Genomic DNA, 22,774 nt, shown 5'->3' with positions numbered 1-22,774 from the left:
CTTGCCATGAGGGGGAACCCACAGTACAGCTAGGCTTTTTTACAAAACAATTGCAGGCCCATTAGCTTGTTCGTTGTCTTGGGTGTGGACATGTGTGCCACTCCAGATGACAGTCAGTAGGTCATATGTGTAGCCAAATGTGTCATCAGGTGACGGATAGCCATGTGACAAATGACCTTATTCAAGTTGTTACTCAGAGAAAATGTCCATTGGCACTCACTGCACCTGTCAACATGTCTCAATGTTTCATATGCGTGACCTTGTTGTTTTGTTGTGAAGGACAATGATGTGCCTGCATGACAGATGTCTCCCAAGGAAGTGCACAAGACACCACCTTTACACTTTGCAGGGACACGCTGGCACTTTTTAAAGTAAGGCACAGTTAGAACAAAACTTGTTTGAAGTTCATACATATACATCTTCCCACAGTGTGCAAGCAATTGGGTTAGTCCTTGGTTGTTGCTGATACCAACTTACGAGTGTCAAGTCATCCAGACCACTCTGGTGCCATGTATATGTACTTACTGATACGCCATTTCTGCCTAACAGTGGCTGATTTGAATGAGTCTGGCAGCTCAGACAATGACTGTGTACATGTAGTTTGGTGTGCACCTCCTTGTGAGACTTCTGCTATACAGACACATGTGAGGTGTGTTCACAGAGTGCCACATTCACACATGCTAGACATGTCCATTATGTAAAGGGTTGTGATTCTCCAGGAGTCACAATGTATTGCTTTGGGGTGTCAAAAGTACTCACAGGTCTCTGAGTGTGGGGACACCTTCTGCATTGGCATGTGGTATTTGGCCTTGGTTGCGACAATACTGTTTGTTTCACAGTGAACAAGAGGTGGCATGCCTTCATAGTCTCGCTGTGCTCAACTGATCCCAGACACTAGCTTCTCATGATCTTGTGATTTCAAGTTATTTGCTGTTGTGTCCTAATTTTCTTTTTATCCAAGTAGCATGGTGGGTCAACCAACTCGGGAGTGCAGGGCTTACATATGTGGGGAGTATCCTAGATGTTACTCATGATGCCTTTCCTGATATGCAGTGTGGCCTATTTTGTTTGGACTCATGTGTCAGATGTATACAGGTGACTGATTTTTTCCTGTCTCTTCACCTTGCCCACAGCATCATCGGAGGACACCGAGGGAGACACCGGCATGGACGTGGAGGAGGGATCGAGCAGTGGTGCCACCACTGCTGAGGAGTCGGTGGAATCTAGTGGCACGGAGGGCGAGGGGAGCGAGGAGGAGGACCTGCCCAGTACCAACACTGACTACGAGGCTGACGGGTCCGAGGCTGAGCTCCCAGAGGGGGTGGAGGCTGCTCCCAGAGCTGAAAGCAGCGATACATCTCTCGCCGCCCCCTCCATTCCCATCACCGCCCTCCCACTTGCTCGGGTCCCTTCTGTCCGTGCTAGGTGACCACATGTCTCCTTCGTGCCAGGCAGCGCACCCCCTACCCCTGTCCCCCCTACTGCGCTCACTGTCGAGTCTGTGGACATTCAGCGGCAGTTGCAAGTTGGGCAGACATCGATCCTGACTGTCCTCCATGGCCACACCAGACTGCTGACCCAGATGGTGTCGTACATGGAGGGCATGTCATCAGCGATGTCTGACCAACAGAGGTTGCTGAGGTCCCTGGACTCGACACTGACAGCAGTAGCGAATCACCTGCAGCGCTGCGCCCCCCCCTACCCTTGCCCCATCCACAAGTCCCACAACCATGCCTGTCCCAGGCACACCAAGACATCCACACACACGCACCCCACCAGACAGTAGCAGCACACCACCACATAAGGGCAAGCGCACACCTCCTGACACGCACACTCAGGGGGAAGCAGGCACACCCACTGGGTCTGGGGCACACAGGCAGGCACGCAGCCACAGTCCTCGTCCACATGACTCACTCCCCAGTCCCTCCGATCTCACTCCCCTTGGCTCCCCTGCCCCAGATTTGGAGAAGGAGGCCCACTTTGCTGGGCTGGGCCTCAGCCCCACTAGTTCACCTGGACGCAAACGGTCAAGGCACTCCACGGGTAGGGGAGTTAAGTCCCCCAGCCTGTCCACCACCTCCCCCAGTAGTGCTGCAACCCATCCCTCCAACCCCCCCCCTCCTTGGGGCCTGTTGTTTCTCTGGGTGCAGGGGAGACGCTTGAAGAACTGGCAGAAGTGTGCAGCGCCGAGCTCGCCTCCACCTTTGGCGCTGCCCCACCCCCTGTGGTGGAGTCGTCCGTCCCTGCACCCACCACACCTACCCTTCCACCTCCTGTCCCTGCGGTGCCTGGTCCTTCCCCACATGATGCCCCCCCCAGTCGACAACACAGTCTTGTAATGTGCAGGCAAGCTAGGGGAGACGCATGGCCATGTGTCCCCCCCAAAGACTGATGATATGGACTGGCCATTGGCCTTTGTGAATAGTCTAATTTACACATTCTTATTTTCATGCTGAATAAAGCATTTTCTTTTTTGTTTGTAAAGTCTTGCATTTCAGGTATTGATGTTGATGCTGATGCTACAGGAGTTGGGGTTGTGGGCATGTGTTATGTTTCAGGGACATGTTGTAGTCTGCTGCTCATGGGGTGGGACCTGGTATCTGTGTGCCATCACAAGGTCTCTGCAAAGATTCTTTGTCGTGTAGGCTCTTTGTGTTTGGAGACATTGTCCCAAGGAGTGTTCTTTCCTCTGTGTCACCTGACATCTCCCCTGCAGAGAGTTGCACAATTGTTGTGTTGCCCTGTGTCTACATTTCCTTTGCTGGTGATGGATCCCTTCAACTCTAGCCATGCCTGCTCAGCAATGTGTCCGGCTGCATAGTCTGTGCCATCCTTGGTACTCACTGTACTTGTGTATAGAGTGTTTTGCCATGCCTTCATGGAGACATTGTCCCTTTTCCGCACAATGCATGTGTGTAATCCCAGCCTAGAACACATATGGTACTTGTCCTGCTGGGTATTTGAACACCTGACTCACAATTGTGGCCTTTGTATCTCTGGGAACTCCACCCGATTCCTTCCGTGACAGACAACATCTTGGTGGCTAGCCCAGCACCTGAACATTCCTATCAGTCCTGGGATGTGCGTGTCAGTGTGTGTTCTCTTTGGCTCTCTTAGTTTATTAGGCAGTGGCATGACTATACAGTGTTGTGGCATGATCTCAGTGTGTGTATTGTGCTGCATCCGCCAGGGGTGGTTATGCATGTGTTATTTGTCCTCACACCCACATGTGGTGTGTCATGCAGTGGGGGAAAAACATCCATCCTCCTGGGAGTGGGACACTGCTGTCAGTGATGTATTGTTATGGCACTATCATCATTGTCCTCAGTTAGGGATACGTACATTCACCCATAGAGCTGTGGTCATCTGATAATGATGTACACCCCCCCATATCTGTGTCCACTGCTGGGAGTACTCTGCACCCACCCCCATGTCTCTGTCCACTGCTGGGAGTCCTCTGCACCCACCCCTCATATGTCTGGGCACTGCTGGGAGTGATAGGCACCCACCCCTCATATGTCTGGGCACTGCTGGGAGTCCTCTGCACCCACCCCTCACATGTCTGGGCACTGCTGGGAGTGATAGGCACCCACCCCTCATATGTCTGGGCACTGCTGGGAGTCATAGGCACCCACCCCTCATATGTCTGGGAACTGCTGGGAGTCCTCTGCACCCACCCCTCATATGTCTGGGCACTGTTGGGAGTCATAGGCACCCACCCCTAATAAGTCTGGGCACTGCTGGGAGTCCTCTGCACCCACCCCTCATATGTCTGGGCACTGCTGGGAGTGATAGGCACCCACCCCTCATATGTCTGGGCACTGCTGGTATTCCTCTGCACCCACCCACCCACTTGCGCCCTTGCTGTGGTACACTGCTGTCCTGGCCATACACCACCCCCAATTTACAGCTGATGTGCTGCACCAAGCCGTACACCTGCATCCGTGGCGTGTGTACGCCTTGTATCCATCATGTAATGGGGCTGTAGGGGTACGCGTGGTACGGGCCGTACCCACGCTCTGGGGACGTGGGTACGGTCCGTACACGCGTACCCCTACATCACCACTACAATGGTGGTACGGCCCGTACCCACGCCCCCAGAGCGTGGGTACGGCCGTACCACCATTGTTGTGGTGATGTAGGGGTACGCGTGTACGGACCGTACCCACGCTTTGGGGGCGTGGGTACGGTCCGTACACGCGCACCCCTACATCACCACTACAATGGTGGTACGGCCTGTACCCACGCCCCCCAGAGCGTGGGTACGGTCCGTACCACCATTGTTGTGGTGATGTAGGGATACGCGTCTACGGACCGTACCCACGCCCCCAGAGCGTGGGTACAGTCCGTACCACGCGTACCCCTACAGCACCACTACAATGGTGGTACGGCCCGTACCCACGCCCCCCAGAGCGTGGGTACGGTCCGTACCACCATTGTTGTGGTGATGTAGGGGTACGCGTGTACGGACCGTACCCACGCCCCCAGAGCGTAGGTACAGTCCGTAGCACGCGTACCCCTACATCACCACTACAATTGTGGTAGGGACCATACCCACGCTCTGAGGGGCGTGTGGTGACAGGTACGCGTCCATGTCCACTTCCGTTGTGGCGGGACGTGGGATTGGTGGACACGCCCCCCGAAGTGATCAGACCATGGAGGTAATTATTGTGCAGGTTGTATTAGTATTTTGTGGGGTGTGGGTTATGTTTCCTGCCCCTTGCACCCCCCCCCTTTGTCCCTGGGGGTTGTTCTGACCTTCTGCGGCGTCTGCGTCGGTTTCTGAACACGAGGTCGTAGGCTATGAGGGCCGGGATGACGCGTAGGTTGGGGTCCATCGCTGTCCGTCGTGTACCGGTGCTCCTTGTTCGCGTCGTCCTCAATTTCCCAGCAGTTTTTGGCTTTTTACCAATATCTTCAATGGAAAATTGGAAGGTTGAAACATTTTGAACACAAGCTCATTCTCAAAGACAAAGTTATTCCTAAAGTCCACAAAGCAAGCAATGTACCAATGGCAGTCAGAGATGAAGTCAATGGGTAGTTAACCCGATTATTTGAGGCTGGAATCTTAGAGCCAGCAGAAGCAGCGGAGTGGTTAGCCCCATTAGTGGTTGTGCGCAAAGCCAATAGTAAAGTGAGACTGTGCATTGATGTACATGAGCTAAATGATAACATTGTTATAGATCAGTACCCTTTACCCAGGATCAATAAAATGCTAACTATGACAAAAGGTATGGAAGTATTTTCTAACCTGGATCTATCTGCCGCATACCACTACCCCTTGACTGATCTTCCACTTGTCTACCCCTCTGTGTTATTTCGTTGTTCATAACACTCTCTTGGTGCACTGTAGTTACGAGATCTTCTTTCAGAATCTGGTGCCAATTACGATCCGGTAAAAAAATTCCCCGTACGACTCGTATCCGGTCTTTTTACCGTACGAATCGTACAAGTGCCGTACAAACTGCCAATTACGATTCGCATGGGAAAAAGTCCATACGAATCGCATTGGGAATTAGTCCCCACACGTCCTCGGGTCGGAAAATGTGTCCGACACGTCCCTGGACGATTTACCGTACAAATGTGTAAAGTGAAGTCCGACCGCGGAATTACGATCCATCCCGTGCGTCCGATGTTACAACCGTATGGAAAAAACACCGTCCGCACCGAACTCCCATAGCAACCATGGAGACATGTGCCCGCATACGCGCCCAACACTCCCCCCAGCCCTCCTATGTACGAGTCGAATCCCCCCCTCCCGGCCCCCGTACGTACGTGCCGACCCCCCCCAGCCCCCGTACGTTTGAGTCGTACCCCCCGTGTATGTACACCCGTGTACGTGTCGTACCCCCCTGTGTATGTACACCCGTGTACGTTCGAGTCGTACCCCCACCCGTGTATGTACAGTGCGTACCCCCAGCGCGTAGCGTAGCGCTGGGGGTACGCACCGTACATACACGGGTGGGGGTACGACTCGAACGTACACGGGTGTACATACACGGGGGGTACGACACGTACACGGGTGTACATACACGGGGGGTACGACTCGAACGTACGGGGGCTGGGGGGGTCGGCACATACGTACGGGGGCCGGGGGGGTCGGCGCGTACGTACGGGGCTGGGGGGGGTCGGCGCGTACGTACGGGGGCTGGGGGGGGTCGGCGCGTACATACGGGGGCTGGGGGGGGTCGGCGCGTACATACGGGGGCTGGGGGGGGTCGGCGCGTACATACGGGGGCTGGGGAGGGTACGGCGCGTACCGGGCCACCTACTCTGGTCGTTTCGCGCCGTACTTCGCTTTTCCGGCACTTTTTGGGTGCTGTGAAAATATTGCCGTTCGGACTGCTGTCGGTTCGAATCGTACTTCCTGGGTCGTGAAACGCTGCCTGAAAGCGTCCCGACGTCACGTCGCAGCATTCCCGGATCACATTCGTATGTATATTTTCGGTCGGTGTTTTTTATGATTCGTACGGAAATGGTGTTTCCGTGCGAATCGTAATTCCATGTTTGTAAAGTTTTACAACCGGGTACGAGTCGGACGGAGAAAACGCTCCGACCGACGGTTCGTACCCGGTTTTTACCGGATCGTAATCGGCACCTCAGTGTCCTGCAATTTTGTTTCTGTGGCATTTCTCCTGCATTGTTCAGAACACACAGCTATTCTCTTTAAATTCCACAGCTTATCATCTTCTAATCTGACCACATTATTTAACACTTGTTTAATGTGTTTAGGTTCAAAGCAAGAACTGACTCCCTTGGGAACTTTGCATGATTTCGTAATTCTAACCCACTGTCCAACCTTTAATTTGCTGTGTTTGACCCCATGTTTCCTAGTGTAGTATGTTTGTATTCTTCTCGTTTGTTACTTTTTCTCTGACCTTTCCCAAAGACCAGGTCAGGCTTGTAGGAGTGGGTAACCATCCTGGGTTAAACTTTGATCTAGGTTTCCTTAATTTAAATGGGGAAAACCCTGTGCATGCCACTTCTGTTGATCTATATGATCAAATAGCTTTATACACTTGCGTTACCCAATAAGAATGATTTTTTAATACTAACTGAATGGCTCCCTTGAGAACTCTATTAAAGCATGCATTGCACCGTTCCATTTCCACTTGGATTGCAAAGGGATATTGTCTTGTGGTAAATCTCAATTAAAAAAAAATATTCCTTAAGCTTCCTCTGAGACAAATTGTACACCATTGTCTCTCAGTAAAATGCTGGGTGTCCCTTCATTCTGTAATGAATCCTAGTATTGCATCCGTATTTATTTTTTTAACAATTTTGAAGTAAAGCCATTAGGAAAAATACATTCATCAAAATTAAAACATATTTTTAAGTATTCCCAATCGGCTCCATAATGTCAACTGGCACTTTTTCCCAAGGGGCATTTGACACTCAAATGTGTTGCTCATAGGACGTCTCAATGTCTTCAAAGAATTATCAGCTGACATGCATACATGGCATTCTCTGACTTCCCTTTCTACCGTATTATCAACACCTGGCCACCAATATAAACTTTTCATTGCCGATTTAGGGGCCCATTAGGATGGCGGGCGGATCGCCCCCACCTGGCTGGCGGTAGCCACCGCGGGCCCGGAGGTGGTGATCCGCCCGCAATCCATTCCTGATTGACCCCCTGCGATATAAGTATGGCTGGGGGGTCCGCGGCAGACGGAAAGACCATCCGCTGCTTTTCTGCCGGTCGACTCATCGACCAGGCAGAAAAGGGGCATGATATGGTGGGGTGTTTGCAAGACACTGCCATCCATATCATGATGCAGGCAGAGATGAGCCTTTCTTCACACACAAAAACCTGAGCAGAAGCTAACCAGAAATGGATATGCACATCCACTATATCGTATATTCAAATTAATGATTCACATTAGATTAGTATCTTGGGTGCTCTCAAGCAACAAGTCCTCCTCTTCCTTTGGAGGACAAACCAAACCCCAAAAGAGACAAAAAGGCCCTTTGGAATCCACAAACTTTTCACGCACTTGCCGAGGCACACATAAACTGTACTGAACCAGAAAAGCTGGTTTCCACAATTTCTTTGAAGGCATCAAATTGGAGTCCATAAGTCGCTTCAAAATTTTCCTTCCATGTTTCTTTATTAGGTCTTCTTTCAAAAACCAAATATGTGTACAAAACAGCCGACACGTGTTTCGTCCGAAAGGACTTTTTCAAGGCTGTAAACAATACATAAACAAACAATCACAATCCATAACGATCACTGACCCTATTTGACAATTACAAAAAACCTATATTTACTCATTATCATCATAGTCATCATTTGAATATGGTATCAAAACAATTAAAATGTTATGTCCCTTTTTTTTTTTTTTAATAAAGACAAAGGCTCTTGTTTGATGTTTCATAAAATTCAAAGTATAACATCGCCACTTTACTATCTTATAACAAACAAATTCCATGTTTATTCACCCTTGCAGAGTGATGACCACTACCAAGGACCAGAGTGTCTATCACGATCTAACAAACCGAAACCACCACCAAAAACCACATGGAAAGAGAAAGGAAAAAGTGACCTCTTATCATTCTGTCTCACCTAACAATTGTTGATGAAACCAATGATTATATCCATAGTTCATCGGACTTATAGAGACAGTACAGGCCAACCGGGTGTTGTAAACTCCTTGGTTTGTACTGGTATCAGAGCTCCCCGGATCATGTGCCTTGCGTTACTGTGATCGCCTTATTCAGGTCATGATAAACCTATGCGTAATAAACATAAATATTGTTGGCCTTTATCCCAAAACTGGTGTTGGGTGAAAACAATTATATTCTTAAACAGACACACAAGTATATAGTGTCTCTATAAGCTGTTTGCATTTATTTTATATATAGCAAAAGGTGTTAGACAAAACGATAGCAAATGATTTCATAGTCCATATGCTTAAGAGTCTTTATACTTGCCCCATATAGCTCATGTAATCCTCTAACAAACATTCTCTTATGTCTTATCCATCCCCAAAAACGAGGAAGATAGCCACTTAATCTAGTAAAAAAAGGCAATTAACGCCCAATTCACGTACATATTAGAAAAAATAAAAAAAAAATTATAAAAGGAATCTTTACGGGAAAGATGGCTACTCAGTCTAGTTAAAGTAGGCATTGATGCCCAGTTCGTATACTTATTGAAATATAAACGAAATGTTTGCGGGGAGGCTATCCACTCAAACTAGTCAAAAACAGGCATTGTCGTCCAGTTCACATAGATATTAAAAAGTGGAGGCAGTGTTTGTATGCGAAATGAGTCATCCTCTGTAATTACGGAAAGCGGAAAACCAAGCATCAAGTAGACTCATCCGCCCGCCATCCTTCGATAAAATTTCAAGAAAACAGATCCAAGTTCACCCTTTTAGGTTGAATCTTCCCACATACCTGACTCAGAGATCTCGTCTTGCCACTGAACGAAGAGAAACCTTCACTCGGCTCGCGTTATAACCCGTGAGCCTGCATAGACAAAATAAAAAACGGACTATATCGAAAAGTCGCACAAAACCTGTTGCGCCATATTTGAATGGTTAGAGAACAAGCTAAAGGCAAACAAAAGACCAATTTCCAATTACAATTACAGTTATACCAAAATATATTTACAATTCCAGTCAAAATGAAACTCGATATACAGACCAAAAAAAAACTTTTAGGGGTTTGTACAGATCATCGTCCTTAGCGAATATAGATTACTCTATATTGCGAGGACCAAAATTAAGGGTCCTCATGTTTTAAGCAGGGATCGTGTTTAAACCTCTCCTGTTATATTTTTAGAAAGGCATTCAAGCATGAGTCCTCATAGTTTTCTGCCTAATGGTTTTGGTGAAGAGATAAATTCAAGAGAAGGATACATGTGTAAGAAAAGCCCATCAGCCATGAATAAAAACGCCCTATCTCTTTATAGAACCTCTAAGGTGTTCTTCATGTTTTACAAAAATTAATAAAAAGTTGACACATCATATATAAATGTATAAAACAGAAAAGAAGGGTTTTAGATTAAACAGTACTTCATTGCTGTATAACAGTTTGCAAGGCAAAATCAAACTTTATTGAAACAGACATTTCGCCAGATTATGTTTACATATTACCCATTTTTTCGGGTACTAATCTCACCAAATTTACAAGAATGTGTGGAGTTCCCTATCTGTGTTAAGACCCTGATCCACTGCTCTCAGTTTGATTAACCATTTACTTTCCAACTGTCTTAGGTGTAAGGTCTTATTGCCACCTCTATTGGATATTTTGAGGCTTTCAATTCCATGGAAGGTAATGTAGATTTTCCTAATAATTTATGACGGAAAGTCTTAATTTTATTAAAGACACGGAGGCGAGTATTATGCTTTCTTTTCTTGCTTTATTCCAATAGCAGCAAGATAAAACTACTCTACCCAGAAGGCTTGGAGAAACAACTACCAGCCAATGGGAAACAAAGAAGCAAATACTGACCAATCACATCATGGATAATAGTATAAGGTGTATCGTGACTGCAAACAGCCCTCTTTTCTTATGCGAGCAATCATGGAGTATGGAAAAATAAAGGAGAAACAGAGAACAAAATGCAAAAAGTCAAAGTCCACGTAAAAAGTTCTTTTCCGAAGACCACCAGAGGAGAGTCGGAGAGAAGATCCAGTCCAAGGACAGAAGGTGCCGTATCAGAAGGAATGATCTTGATAGAATCCATGAGGACCTCAGGATGATGCCGGTGGCAGCGCTGGAGTTCCTGTGGGGAGGGAGAACACCAGTTAGAAGTGTTGTGGCGGGATAATACTCGCCTCCGTGTCTTTAATAAAATTAAGACTTTCCGTCATAAATTATTAGGAAAATCTACATTTTATGGCAAGACCGGAGGCTCCTATTATGCTTGTTTAAAGCATATCAACCACCATAGAAGAAGCAGTAAGAACAGGTTTGCAATAAAATGTACGGAACACTGAATCATTAGACCAATCTGCTGACTTCAGGATATCCTCCAGACGGGAGCCAGCCCAAAAGGCTTTAGAAGCCATGGCTCCTCTAGTGGAATGAGCTCCGAAAACGGAGACGTCAATACCGGCCAGGGACATGACCCAACGAACCCAACGGGCCAAGGTAGCAGCAGAAACAGGATGAAAGGGTTTACGAAAAGAAATAAGGAGTTGGGAGCTGGAGGAAGTCCTGAGAGCAGAGGTCTTACTTTCATAAACTTTTAAACATTGACCTACACACAATTTGGGATTGGAGGGAAAATAGGGATAGAACACAGACTGTAAATTGGTCTTGGTACGTTTATGAATATGAAACATTACACCAGTAGGAGTAAACTGTCTAGAAGAAACATCTAAGGCTTTCACATCAGATACGCGTTTAATGGAAATTAAACATAATAACATAGTAAGTTTAGCTGAAATCATTTTTAATGAAAGAGCAGAGTTATCTGGCCAGGTAGAAAACAACTGCAAAACCAAATTGACATCCCATAAACTAGAATACTTAGCCAAAGGCGGTTTTGAAAAACGAATTCCTCTTAATAGTCTGCATACCAAGGGATGCGCCCCCGCAGGTTTTCCATCAATGTGGGTATGATTGAGTGAAATGGCAGATCTATATAGGTTGATGGTACGATAGGATTTACCCGAGCTAGCCTCAGAGGCTAAGAAGTTAACCATAAAATTTAAAGAGGCTGAAACGGGATCGACAGATTTCTGCAGACACCAGCTTGACCAAAGAGACCAGGCGGACTTGTAAGCCTTGGAGGTGCCAGGGGCCCATGCTCGACTAATAAAGACTGAAGCTTCCTGTGAAATGACGAAATCAGAAGGGGAAGGCTGGAAATTTTCCAGGCGGACAACGTCAGAGACTGGTTGACCATTAAAGGATGGGGATTGCCCTGAGGATCCGAGAGAAGATTGGGGAAAGGAGAGAGAAGGACGGGAAAGTCTACCGCCAATTCCAGGAGAGACGGGAACCAAATCTGGGACTGCCAAAAGGGAGCTACTATTACCAGAGATGTCATCTGGCGACGCACCTGCGATAAGACCCTGTTGATCAACAGAAAAGGAGGAAAGGCATAATTGAGGTGAAGGGACCAATCTTGGAGGAAGGCATCGGTCGCCAGAGCCAAAGGATCCGGACGCCAACTGAAGAAATGAGGCAACTGGGAATTGAGACGGGAAGCAAAGAGGTCTATTGAGAAAGGACCCCACAACTGAGAGAGGGAGAGAAACACGGAGGGAAGAAGCTTCCAGTCGCTGGAATCCCGGAGGAAGCGAGAATACCAATCGGCCACAGCGTTGAGATCTCCTGGGAGGTATTCCGCGGAGAGCGATAGTCTGTTGGAAAGGCAAAACTCCCAAAGGCTTTTTGCTAGATCTGCCAGAGCCTTTGATTTTGTGCCACCGAGATGGTTTATATAACGAACCGCAGAAACATTGTCCATGCGTAGAAGGATGGTACAACTTACTCTGTCTTTTGCTAGACTCTGGATTGCAAAGGAACCTGCAAGCATCTCTAAACAGTTGATGTGCAATTTGGACTCCTCTTTTGACCATGTACCGCCAGTCGATATTGGTCCACAACGGGCGCCCCAACCCGTCAGACTTGCATCGGATTCTAATACAAGATCTGGGGCGGAAGCGAAGATGGTTCGGCCGTTCCAGGCCTCCAAATGGTTTAACCACCATTGCAGTTCCAGGTGAGATTCGAGATCTAATTCTATTTGATCGGAAAAAGCGAGACCTTGCCGAAGATGCCTGATCTTTAGGCGCTGAAGAGCGCGATAATGGAGGGGACCTGGGAAGATAGCCTGAATGGAGGCCGATAAAAGGCCGACTATTCTCGCCAGAGTTCTGAGAGAAATGAGTGGACGGCGCAGAGCCTGGGAAATCTCCGTTTGAATCGTGGAGATCTTGGATTGAGGAAGAAACAGGGAAGCCAGGGGGGAGTCTACACGGAAGCCCAGAAACTCCATGCTCTGAGTCGGGATGAGAGAAGACTTTTCTAGATTGAGGAGAAAACCTAATTCGAGAAGAAGAGAACGTGTAGTGTTGAGATCGTTCAATAATGCCGATTTGTCTAGATTCAAGAGGAGAATGTCGTCGAGATAAATGATGAGTCTGATCCCCAGAGATCGTAGATAAGCTACGACAGGTCTCATTACCTTTGTGAAGCACCAGGGTGCTGAAGAAAGTCCGAAGGGCAGAGATTGAAAACGATAAGTGACGTTTTGCCATTGAAATTGGAGGAACTTTGTGTGCGATTCGTGAATAGGAATAGATAGATAAGCGTCTTGGAGATCTATGCGGACCATCCAATCGTTTAGACGCAAAGTGTCTCGTAAGTGAAGGATCGTCTCCATTTTGAAGTGACGATAAACCACAAACTGATTGAAGAATCTGAGATTGATCACCGGTCTCATCTTCTTGTTCTTCTTTTGAACGAGAAAAAGCGTGCTGAGGAAGCCTGAGGGATCGAAGGGGGAAACTAGAATAGCTCTTTTGGAGAGAAGTGCCTGTATTTCCGAGGTGACTAGCAGGGACATTTCGGTTGAGAACACTAGAGGAGAAGGAAGAACATGTTGAAAAGGAGGAGCGTAAAGCTCGATACGATAACCTTGGACGGTGTCGAGAACCCATGGATCTGCAGTGAGAGACTGCCATCTGTGCAGGAAAAGGGCTAGACGACCCCCCACAGGAATAACTGCACTCACCTTGTTGGGAATTGTTGTTGTTGTGGCGGAAGCCACGTTGGCCCCTGCCCCTGTAACCTCGACCTCTTTGGGGGTAAAATTGGGGCTTGAAATCCTGCTGGTTGGAGTTGAAGGCACCACGGGAGCCTTGGGACTGGAAACCACGGCCGGTAGAGCGGCTCCTGCCTCTTCCGGCCCTGCCAAAAACCCGAGAAGGAAAGACCTTCTTGATGGATTGCTGCGCCTTGTCCAAGGAGGCAAAGGTGGTGACGAACCGATTTAAGTCTTTTACTAACGAATCTCCAAAGAGAAGACCATCAGCCTTGACACCAGGATCAAGGGGGGCAAGGTTGGCAAGCTTAGGATCTAACTTTATTAAGAGACCTTTGCGGCGCTCATGAGTCAAGGCCGCATTAGTATTGCCCAGGAGACAAAAAGCGCGTTGGACCCACAGCGAAATCTCCTCTGGATTAAGGTCCGTGCCATCCAGGCGAGCTGTTTCAGCTAAATCAAATATGCGGGCCAGTGGCCCCACCAAATCAAGCAGTTTGTCTTGGCAGGAGGACCAAGCTTTGTCCACGCCTTTGCGCGGATCCTTGCCAAACTTCGAGAAGAAAGTGAGGAGAGGTTGATCAATGGCAGGGGTAGAAGTTATGTGAGAAGGGAGAGAGGGTTTGGGACACTCGGACTTTAATTTAGCCCGGACAGTTTTGTCTAAAGGGAGACGAAGTCTGGAGGTTATATACTCTCCGACATGGTCAATAGGGAACCATTCGGTAGAATTAGGATGCCTGATAGAAGCAGGGTCAAAAAGAGGGGTACCCTCAGGATCCAGCACCGGCTCCGATGCAAAAGCGTCCAGTTTTAATTTCTTAGGAGGGGATGAAGGATTTACAATATCAAAAATATCATCAAGGTCAGTGGCGTCACCCATATCATCATCTGTGTCGTAAATTGTTGAAATGACCAATTTCTGTGGTACCTCCGGGTTGTTGGACTTAGCCTTACGTTTACCAGCTACACTTTTTAACCCCTCCTGAATAGGAGGCCTGGGAGGAACCACGTCCTCTGTCATATGTGAGGAAGACTCACCAACCACTTTTGACGCCAAAAAAGAAACCTTGGAGTGTACCACTGTAAGTTTTCTGCTATCCCCCGCAGATTGGGCCATTGCTTTGGTCATGACACTTAAGAGAGAGTTCTCCATAGTCTTAGAAAACCGCTTCATAGAAGCTTCGACAGCAGTCTCTACTGAGGAATTAATAAAAGAGCTCAAATCCTCTTTGAACTCGTCCCCTTCATTGTCATGAGGCTCATTAGAAACCTGCATTGTGAGCAAAAACTGGGAGCCTGGTCAAAACCTGACAAGAAAGGGTTAATGTGAGGAAAAAAGGAGTGGGCGTATGAAAAAGAAGAAACCCCTCCCCTTAGGGGGCGTGTGAAATATGCCTGAGGGAATGAAAAACGAAGCGTGGAGAGGAGCCGGTAACAGCGCGTCGAGCTGAGGAGCCGGTCTGGAGCGCTGCGCCACAGTTGAGGCGGGGACCGGTGAGAGAGGCGCGCGAGGGGCAGGCAAAGCGTGCAGGGCGCGGGGGGGAAACGAAAACTGAAAGATTTGTACGCGCGTGAGAGCGCGAAGAAACGGGAGCAACGAAGTTGCGCTACACAGGCCAGTAATACAGTTAAACCGAACAATACCAAAAAGTACTTCAAATTATTATATATAACAGAAAAAGGTACTTATCTTGACTGCGAGCAGCAAGAAAAGAGGGCTGTTTGCAGTCACGATACACCTTATACTATTATCCATGATGTGATTGGTCAGTATTTGCTTCTTTGTTTCCCATTGGCTGGTAGTTGTTTCTCCAAGCCTTCTGGGTAGAGTAGTTTTATCTTGCTGCTATTGGAATAAAGCAAGAAAAGAAAGCATAATAGGAGCCTCCGGTCTTGCCATAAAATATTTATTTTCCCTTCTATCATGTGATGTTCATTGTAATGTGCAGCCAATGAATATTCCAGGTTATTATTCCTTATGACTCGGACGTGTTCTTGGATGCGTTCTTTCAGGGGGCGTATCGTGCTACCTACATATATCATGCCGCAACAGCATTCAATACAGTATACCACATATTTTGAATTACAGGTCATGAATTCGTTGATTTTATATGTTTTGTGTGTATTGTATTTGAAAAGAGTTAGCTTATTTTTTGCTAGGTGACAAATACTACATTGTCCACATCTGTGAAAGCCACTAGGCGGTGTCGGCATCCAGGTGTTAGTAAGCATTGGTTTCAGGTAACTGTGGCATAGCGTTTGTTTGAGTGTTTTTCCCCTACTATGAATGATATTCGGTCTTGGTGTAATTGCTTTTTTCACACTGACATCCATTTTCAATATATGCCAGTGTTTGTTCATAATCTGAAATAAATCTGGAGTAGCTGCACTATAGGGAACGACCAAAGCTGGTTTGTTTCCTCAAACTTCTCTATTTATTTTCTGTTTATGTTGTGTGTCACGTAGTAGGTCAGTTCGTTTCACCTTACTGATTTTTTCTCTCGCAGAGGCCAAAGTGTGTATCGAGTAGCCTCTGTTCATGAATCTCCTTTCAAGGTTTACAAGTTCAGAATTAAAATCATGATCTGTGCTGCAGTTTCGTCTTATTCTGAAGTGTACATTGAAATCATTATCATTCAAAATTCCAATGAAGTCAATCAAGTGTTCCTCCGTACCTGACCAGAAGAGAAGCACATCGTCTATATATCTAGTCCATAGAATGATGTTTTCAGTATAGACGGTTGGACAGTGTCTCCAAACATGTATCCTTTCATAGAGACCCATATAGAGGTTTGCAAAAGACGGCGAAAATTTTGCGCCCATTGCAACACCTCTTGTTTGTCTAAACCATTTGCCTTTATGTAAAAAAAAGTTGTTATCTAGGATTAAGGTTATTAGATCAATGAGCATGACATTATGTTCATGTAAGTTAGCATCTCTCGTGTCTAAGAAATGTTGGACTGCTTCTAAACCCTTCTCTCTCGGGATACAAGTATATAGAGAGCTCACATCCAACGTAACAAGAAGATGACCATCTGTCCACTCAAAATCTTCTACTTTACTTAGTAAGTCCTTCGTGTCCTTAAGATATGAGGGAAGATTCTGTACCAAGGGTTGTAAAAAAACGTCAATGTATTTAGACAATTTTTCTGTCGGGGAACCAATCCCAGAAATAATGGGCCTACCAGGTGGAAATGTATTGCCCTTATGAACTTTTGGTAAAGTGTAAATGCAAGCTGCTGTGGGTGAGGGGTTGAAAAGATATCTACATTCTGTGGCAGTAATCATCCTCGAGTCTTCCAAAATTCCAATTTCTTTTCTATAAGACTGGTTACATTACTCATGGGATTGCACTTGACTGACTCATATGATGAGCAGTCCATCAGTTGTCTGTCAATCTCTGAAATGTAGTCTTCTCTGTTCATGATGACTACATTTCCCCCCTTATCGGCCTCTTTTATCACTAAATTTGGGTTCTTAGAAATTCTGTACAAAGCCTCCCTCTCTTCCTTGCTGAAGTTATGTTTAACCTGTTTAGATTTGTTTTGATATTTATCCTCTAATTTATAGAGTTCCTGTGTAACATTATTTGAAAAAATGTCAATAACATTAACAGGTGCAAGGTTTGGTGTGAAACGGGACCTAGGTTTTAACCCACTGTTTATATCAACTTCAATATTTATATCTAGATCCTGTAAGATTTGATTGATAGTGGGATCAGCGGTTCCATTTTGTTCCAGGGATAGCAGGAGTTGTATATTTCTCACATCATTAACAGTTACCTCACATAAAGAAGAGCCTCTAGATGGAATAGCTTCAATATCATTTTTGTTGGAAATTGTTTTCTTTAATTTAAGATTTCTTGCAAATCTGAAAAGACCAATATGATAATCTGTGAAGTTAGGTAATGAAGCAGGACAGAATCCCAAACCTTTACTCAGAATTTTTATTTCATTCGCATCTAACACATGATCAGAAAGATTTATGACATTTACATTTTCATTGACACAATTAGATGTACCGGGTAATTCCCTTATTTCTGTACTCTTTTGGATACAGATCTTGTTGTCATCCTTTCTTTTCCCTTTGCCCCCCCCCCTTTGTCCTCTTGTCTTGCCTCTTCTTGTCTTTTTGGATTTGAATCCAAGTTCTTTGGTCTCTGTCTGGTACCTTTCCTGTATATTTCCATCTCTAATAAAAAAGAGTTGGATTGTCCTACATTAGCACTGGTAGATGGCCCTACTGAGGTATTAGATTCTTCACTCGTGAAAGTAGCAATACTTGAGAGATCTGTTTCGCTGGATTTAACCTTATTTGCAGCGCCTCCCTCTGGTCTAGTACTCATATTTTGTTTATTGTTGTTACTAATATTGTCAAATTTACTTGCATATGTAAATACCCTTCCATTCCTGAAATCATTATCATCGCGCTTCAATTTGCGCATTTTTTTGTCTTTTATATATAACTGATGATTCTGTAATACCCCTTTAAGAGTCTTATAGTTTTTGTCTATTGCTTCAGGTAGGTTCATTAATCTGATTTCTTCCTCTAGGTCCTTAATCTCCAACAGCAAATTTTCTCTTTTGATATTGGCATCTCTAATTAGTATTTCTATCATACCAACAGAAGAAGACGTAATCAAATGTTCCCATTCTTTTAGTAGGTCTGCCCCTAAATCATCAAAAGATGGAAACATCACCACTCTTAATCCCCTAGGGATTTGTTTAATGTCCAAATAACTTTGTAAAATGGTGGCATCCCACCAACGTGAGAGTTCCTGCTTTTTTAAGTGTTCTAGTCTTATAAGTTTCATTCTAAGACCTTCATGTACAAAACCAACATTCAAAACATGTTTGACACCAGCATTCATATTCAACAATTGTTATGTGAGAGAGAATGATAAGAGGTCACTTTTTCCTTTCTCTTTTCATGTGGTTTTTGGTGGTGGTTTCGGTTTGTTACATCGTGATAGACACTCTGGTTCTTGGTGGTGGTCATCACTCTGCAAGGGTGAATAAACATGGAATTTGTTTGTTATAAGATGGTAAAGTGGCGATGTTATACTTTGAATTTTATTGAACATCAAACAAGAGCCTTTGTCTTTATAAAAAAAAAAAGGGACATAACATTTTAATTGTTTTGATACCATATTCAAATGATGACTATGATGATAATGAGTAAATATAGGTTTTTTGTAATTGTCAAATAGGGTCGGTGATTGTTATGGATTGTGATTGTTTGTTTATGTATTGTTTACAGCCTTGAAAAAGTCCTTTCGGACGAAACACGTGTCGGCTGTTTTGTACATATATTTGGTTTTTGAAAGAAGACATAATAAAGAAATATGGAAGGAAAATTTTGAAGCGACTCATGGACTCCAATTTGATACATTCAAAGAAATTGTGGAAACCAGCTTTTCTGGTCCAGTACAGTTTATGTGTGCCTCGGCAAGTGTGTGAAAAGAGATGAGCCTTTCCATGGCAGCGTTGTCGCCATGGAAAGTCATGCGGTTTCTGCTGTTGGAGGGCCGTTGTGGGCCCCTAGAGTGTTGGGGTGATTGCAATGCACTACGTTGCAGTCACCACGTGGTGCCTGCCATGTAGTGCATGGCAATGCTGTGCACGGTCCCTTTACATTGCGAGTGGGTCTGCAGCCAGCAGATCCACCCGCAATGTAAATGGCACAGGATGTGCCCACCAGTGTGGCAGGCACATCCTAATACACAGGGCGGGACCGCCACAATTTCAGCAGTCGGTCCCTGGCTCCCTTGCGATGCCATCGTAATGGACCCCTAAGTTTTTATTATACCTAGGTGTCCCTCATGGCACACAAAAATAATTTTCTCCTCAAAGCAGAAGTAGGAATTATATTTTTCCCTCTAACTAAGAATCCTTCCACAATTTCCAGCTCACTGCATACCTCCCAGAATGATCTGAGTTATCTCAAAACACTTTTATTGGGCCATCTCTCCTTCACAAAGTAAATAATTTTTTATAAATTCTTGATCTTTCTCACTCTCTGCTTGCCATTCATCCGATTTAATGAGTGTTCCCCTATTTCAACTACGCACGCAATGTTTTCACTTTCCACCAAAGCCTCTTGATTTTCTAGTAATGTAGTGGGTATCCTAGATAAAAGAAATCTGTGACTGCATTTTTCTTTCTATGTAAATACTCAACTTTGTACATGTCTCCAATGCATGGGTTCTTTGATTGGTGAGAGGCAGTTATTCCATTCAATCAATCAATCAAGGCGTTTGTAGAGCACGACTACTCACCCGTAAGGGTCTCAAGGCGCTTGGGGGGTGGGTGTGCAGGTTCCAGTCCATCAAGGAGTGGGTCTATCGAAGAGCCAGGTTTTGAGGTTTCTTGCGAAGATGGGGAGTGATGTTGTCTGTCTGAGGTGGAGCGGAAGAGCGTTCCAGGCTCTGGCCGCGAGGAAGGAGAAGGAGCGGCCTCCCGATCTGGTGTTTCTGGTGCGGGGGACCACAGCGTAGCAGAGCTGGGCTGATCGTAGGGTCCTTTGGGGTGCGTGGAATTTGAGTCTGCTGTTCAGGTATGTTGGTCCGGTGTCGTGGAGGGCCTTGTGTGCGTGGGTGAGCATCTTGAAGGTGACTTTAGCATTTCTATTGAATTTCCTTCCAGCCTCCAGCTCTTTTTGTTCCAACCCCAACTCTTCCAAATCCCCACAAGTATCAAGGGCTGCAGAGAGCTTCTTCAGAAAGGATCCATCATGCCAGTGCTAGAGTCAGAGATCAGCCTGGGCTGTTAGTCTCTGATGCTCCTTGTTCAGAAACCAACAGGGGATTAGCTCCTAGTCGTGGGTTTAAAGACTGTCAGTCTTCATATTCCGTACCAGAAGTACAAGATGGTGAGTTTGCAGAAGATTTTGCCTTTAATATCTCCGGGGTCATTTCTTGCTGCTTTGGATCTTTTGGATGCCTATCTTCATATTCCAATGCATCCACTTTCACAGAGGGCTTTTAGATTCTTTGCGCTGGGGCAACATTTCCAATTCTGTATGCTTGCCTTTGGTCTTCCTTCAGCCCCTGGGATATTCACTAAAACCCTAACTCCTCTGGCAGGACTCTTAAATTCTTGGGGCGTTTTATTGTTCCTTTACCTGGATGATTGGTTAATTTCTTCCTCATCTTTCCTCAAGGCCCATGAAGCGGTATAGATGGTTTGCAGCTGCCTGGAGACAAAGTCTCGTCTCCTCACCGGGCCCAGAAACTCCAGTTCATAGGTTCAGTTTTCAACACAAAAGTGGGCAGAGTCTTCCTTCCTCCTGTGCATCACCTGTGCCTTATGTCCAATCTACGGAATCTATTCAAGACTAAACGGACTGGTTGAAGTTTCAGAGGGATATTTCTGCTTCCCTGGACCTCATTCCTTTGGCTCATTGGCATCTGTCTCATCTTTTTCATCACCTTCTGCTATTCTGAAGCCCAAAATTCCACAATTAAAACTCCTTGGTTCCGGTGTCATCTCAGAATATTCTGCAACTTCAATGGAGGCTATAGCCACCTAATCTTGTGAAAGGGATGTCTTTGGATCCCACAGTGCCTTTGCGGTTCACTGACAGAATATCAATGTAAAAAATATAGATGAGAAAATATAGAATGCAAGAATATCGACTTGCTATATTTAAACGGGTAAGTACAAAAATATAGAAAACAAATATCGATGTCAAAAATATAGTTGTACAAAATATAGATTTTTTTATATATAATAAAAAATATATTGAATATTAAAATTAATTTTAAAAAATAAAGTAGATTCAATATGCATTTTACCAAATACAACAAATAAACGTAATTAAAAAAAGTTACATACATAATATTTAATATATATATTTACTTTAGAACAATTAATAAACCATTAATTGTAATTTATTTTATAATTTTGAAATTATATATACATTTACAAATCTATCTATCTATCTATCTATCTATCTATCTATCTATCTATCTATCTATCTATCTATCTATCTATCTATCTATCTATCTATCTATCTATCTATCTATCTATAAAAATAACTATTCCCCCTCCAATGAGTGCAACAGTAGGGAAAGTGTTGGATAGCGGAGGGGTAAAAATTACTATTTCCACTTCAATAAGTGTAACAGTAGGGAAATTGTTGGATAGCCGAAGGGGTAAAAATTACTATCCCACTCCAATTATTGTAACAGTAGGGACAGTATTGGAGAGCGGGGAGGTAAAAATTATTATTCACACTCCAATGAGTGCAACAGTAGGGAAAGTGTTGGATTGCGGAGGGGTGGCAATTAATATTCGCACTCCAGTCAGTTCAAAATTAAAAACAAACCAACCAATTAACAACAACAAAAATATTTAAAAAACAAAATAAATAAAAAATATATAAATATATTACAAATAAAAATAAAAATATATTTACTATTTCATATTAAAAAAAATATATAATGTCAAATACAAATGATAAATACCTTCAAATATTATATTAAATTAAATTAAAAATAATTTTCAAGCAAATTAATATTTTTTATTAGAAATTATTTAGAAACCGAAGAAATTTTCCAGAGTGTGGGGGAAATGGCGACCACAATTATGGCCTGGATGGGGGGCTCTGAGGGGGTAGAGAGGGTTAAGCTGGCGGCCTTATTGCATATGGGAGGGACTTGGATGCAGCTAAATGCAAAAATTATTTAGAAACAAAAACATTAATAATTATATAAATTTACTTTTTTTATTTCCTGCCCTATAACACCGAATAATTCACAAACCACATCTAAATGTAAAAAAGATTTACTTCCATAATTAACATAATTAATTACCAATTAAAGAAATATTTTTAATTCAAAAACAAATTAAAACTCATAAAAATTCATTAACTTCCCACACTAAACCACTATAATCCCTACAACCCACAGCTAAAATTAAACTGTAAAAAAATGTATTACACAATTAAAATGTATATTTAATTAAAAAACTAATAGTATTTAACAACTAATTATAAAGTAAGTAAAATTAATTTACTCCCCACCCTGTACTCCTATGAATG

The 22,774-nt window shown here is 44.6% G+C and overlaps 1 protein-coding gene and 1 long non-coding RNA gene across 2 annotated transcripts in view; both read right to left on the bottom strand.

Moving 5' to 3' along the window:
* Nucleotides 1–10,496: 10,496 nt before the first annotated feature.
* On the bottom strand, nt 10,497–14,612 carry LOC146860977 (uncharacterized). Its single transcript, XM_085646199.1, has 2 exons — nt 13,736–14,612; nt 10,497–11,332 (listed from the first exon to the last, which is right to left on the bottom strand). The coding sequence occupies exons 1-2, from the start codon at nt 14,610–14,612 to the stop codon at nt 10,881–10,883; spliced, it is 1,329 nt and encodes a 442-aa protein (XP_085502325.1). The 3' UTR covers nt 10,497–10,880.
* Nucleotides 14,613–17,673: 3,061 nt separating this feature from the next.
* Nucleotides 17,674–22,774, bottom strand: part of LOC146860976 (uncharacterized) — a 266,970-nt gene continuing 261,869 nt past the window's right edge. The window contains exon 4 of the long non-coding RNA XR_014979225.1: nt 17,674–18,734. This is a non-coding gene — a long non-coding RNA (uncharacterized LOC146860976). The remainder of the gene's footprint in view (nt 18,735–22,774) is intronic.

Source organism: Triturus cristatus, chromosome 3_1 (assembly GCF_964204655.1).
Source record: "Triturus cristatus chromosome 3_1, aTriCri1.1, whole genome shotgun sequence".
NCBI lineage: Eukaryota > Metazoa > Chordata > Amphibia > Caudata > Salamandridae > Triturus > Triturus cristatus.
The sequence above is the reverse complement of the archived record's forward strand: the minus strand, read 5'-3'. Positions and strand labels throughout refer to the sequence as shown.

Bases quoted from the DNA above. Each gene is read 5' to 3' on its own strand.
- LOC146860977 (XM_085646199.1), bottom strand. From the start codon at position 14,612: ATGGGTGACGCCACTGACCTTGATGATATTTTTGATATTGTAAATCCT. The intron at 11,333-13,735 runs GTGGCTTCCGCC...TGAAAGCCTTAG, and splicing joins TTACAGGGGCAGGGGCCAAC to ATGTTTCTTCTAGACAGTTT.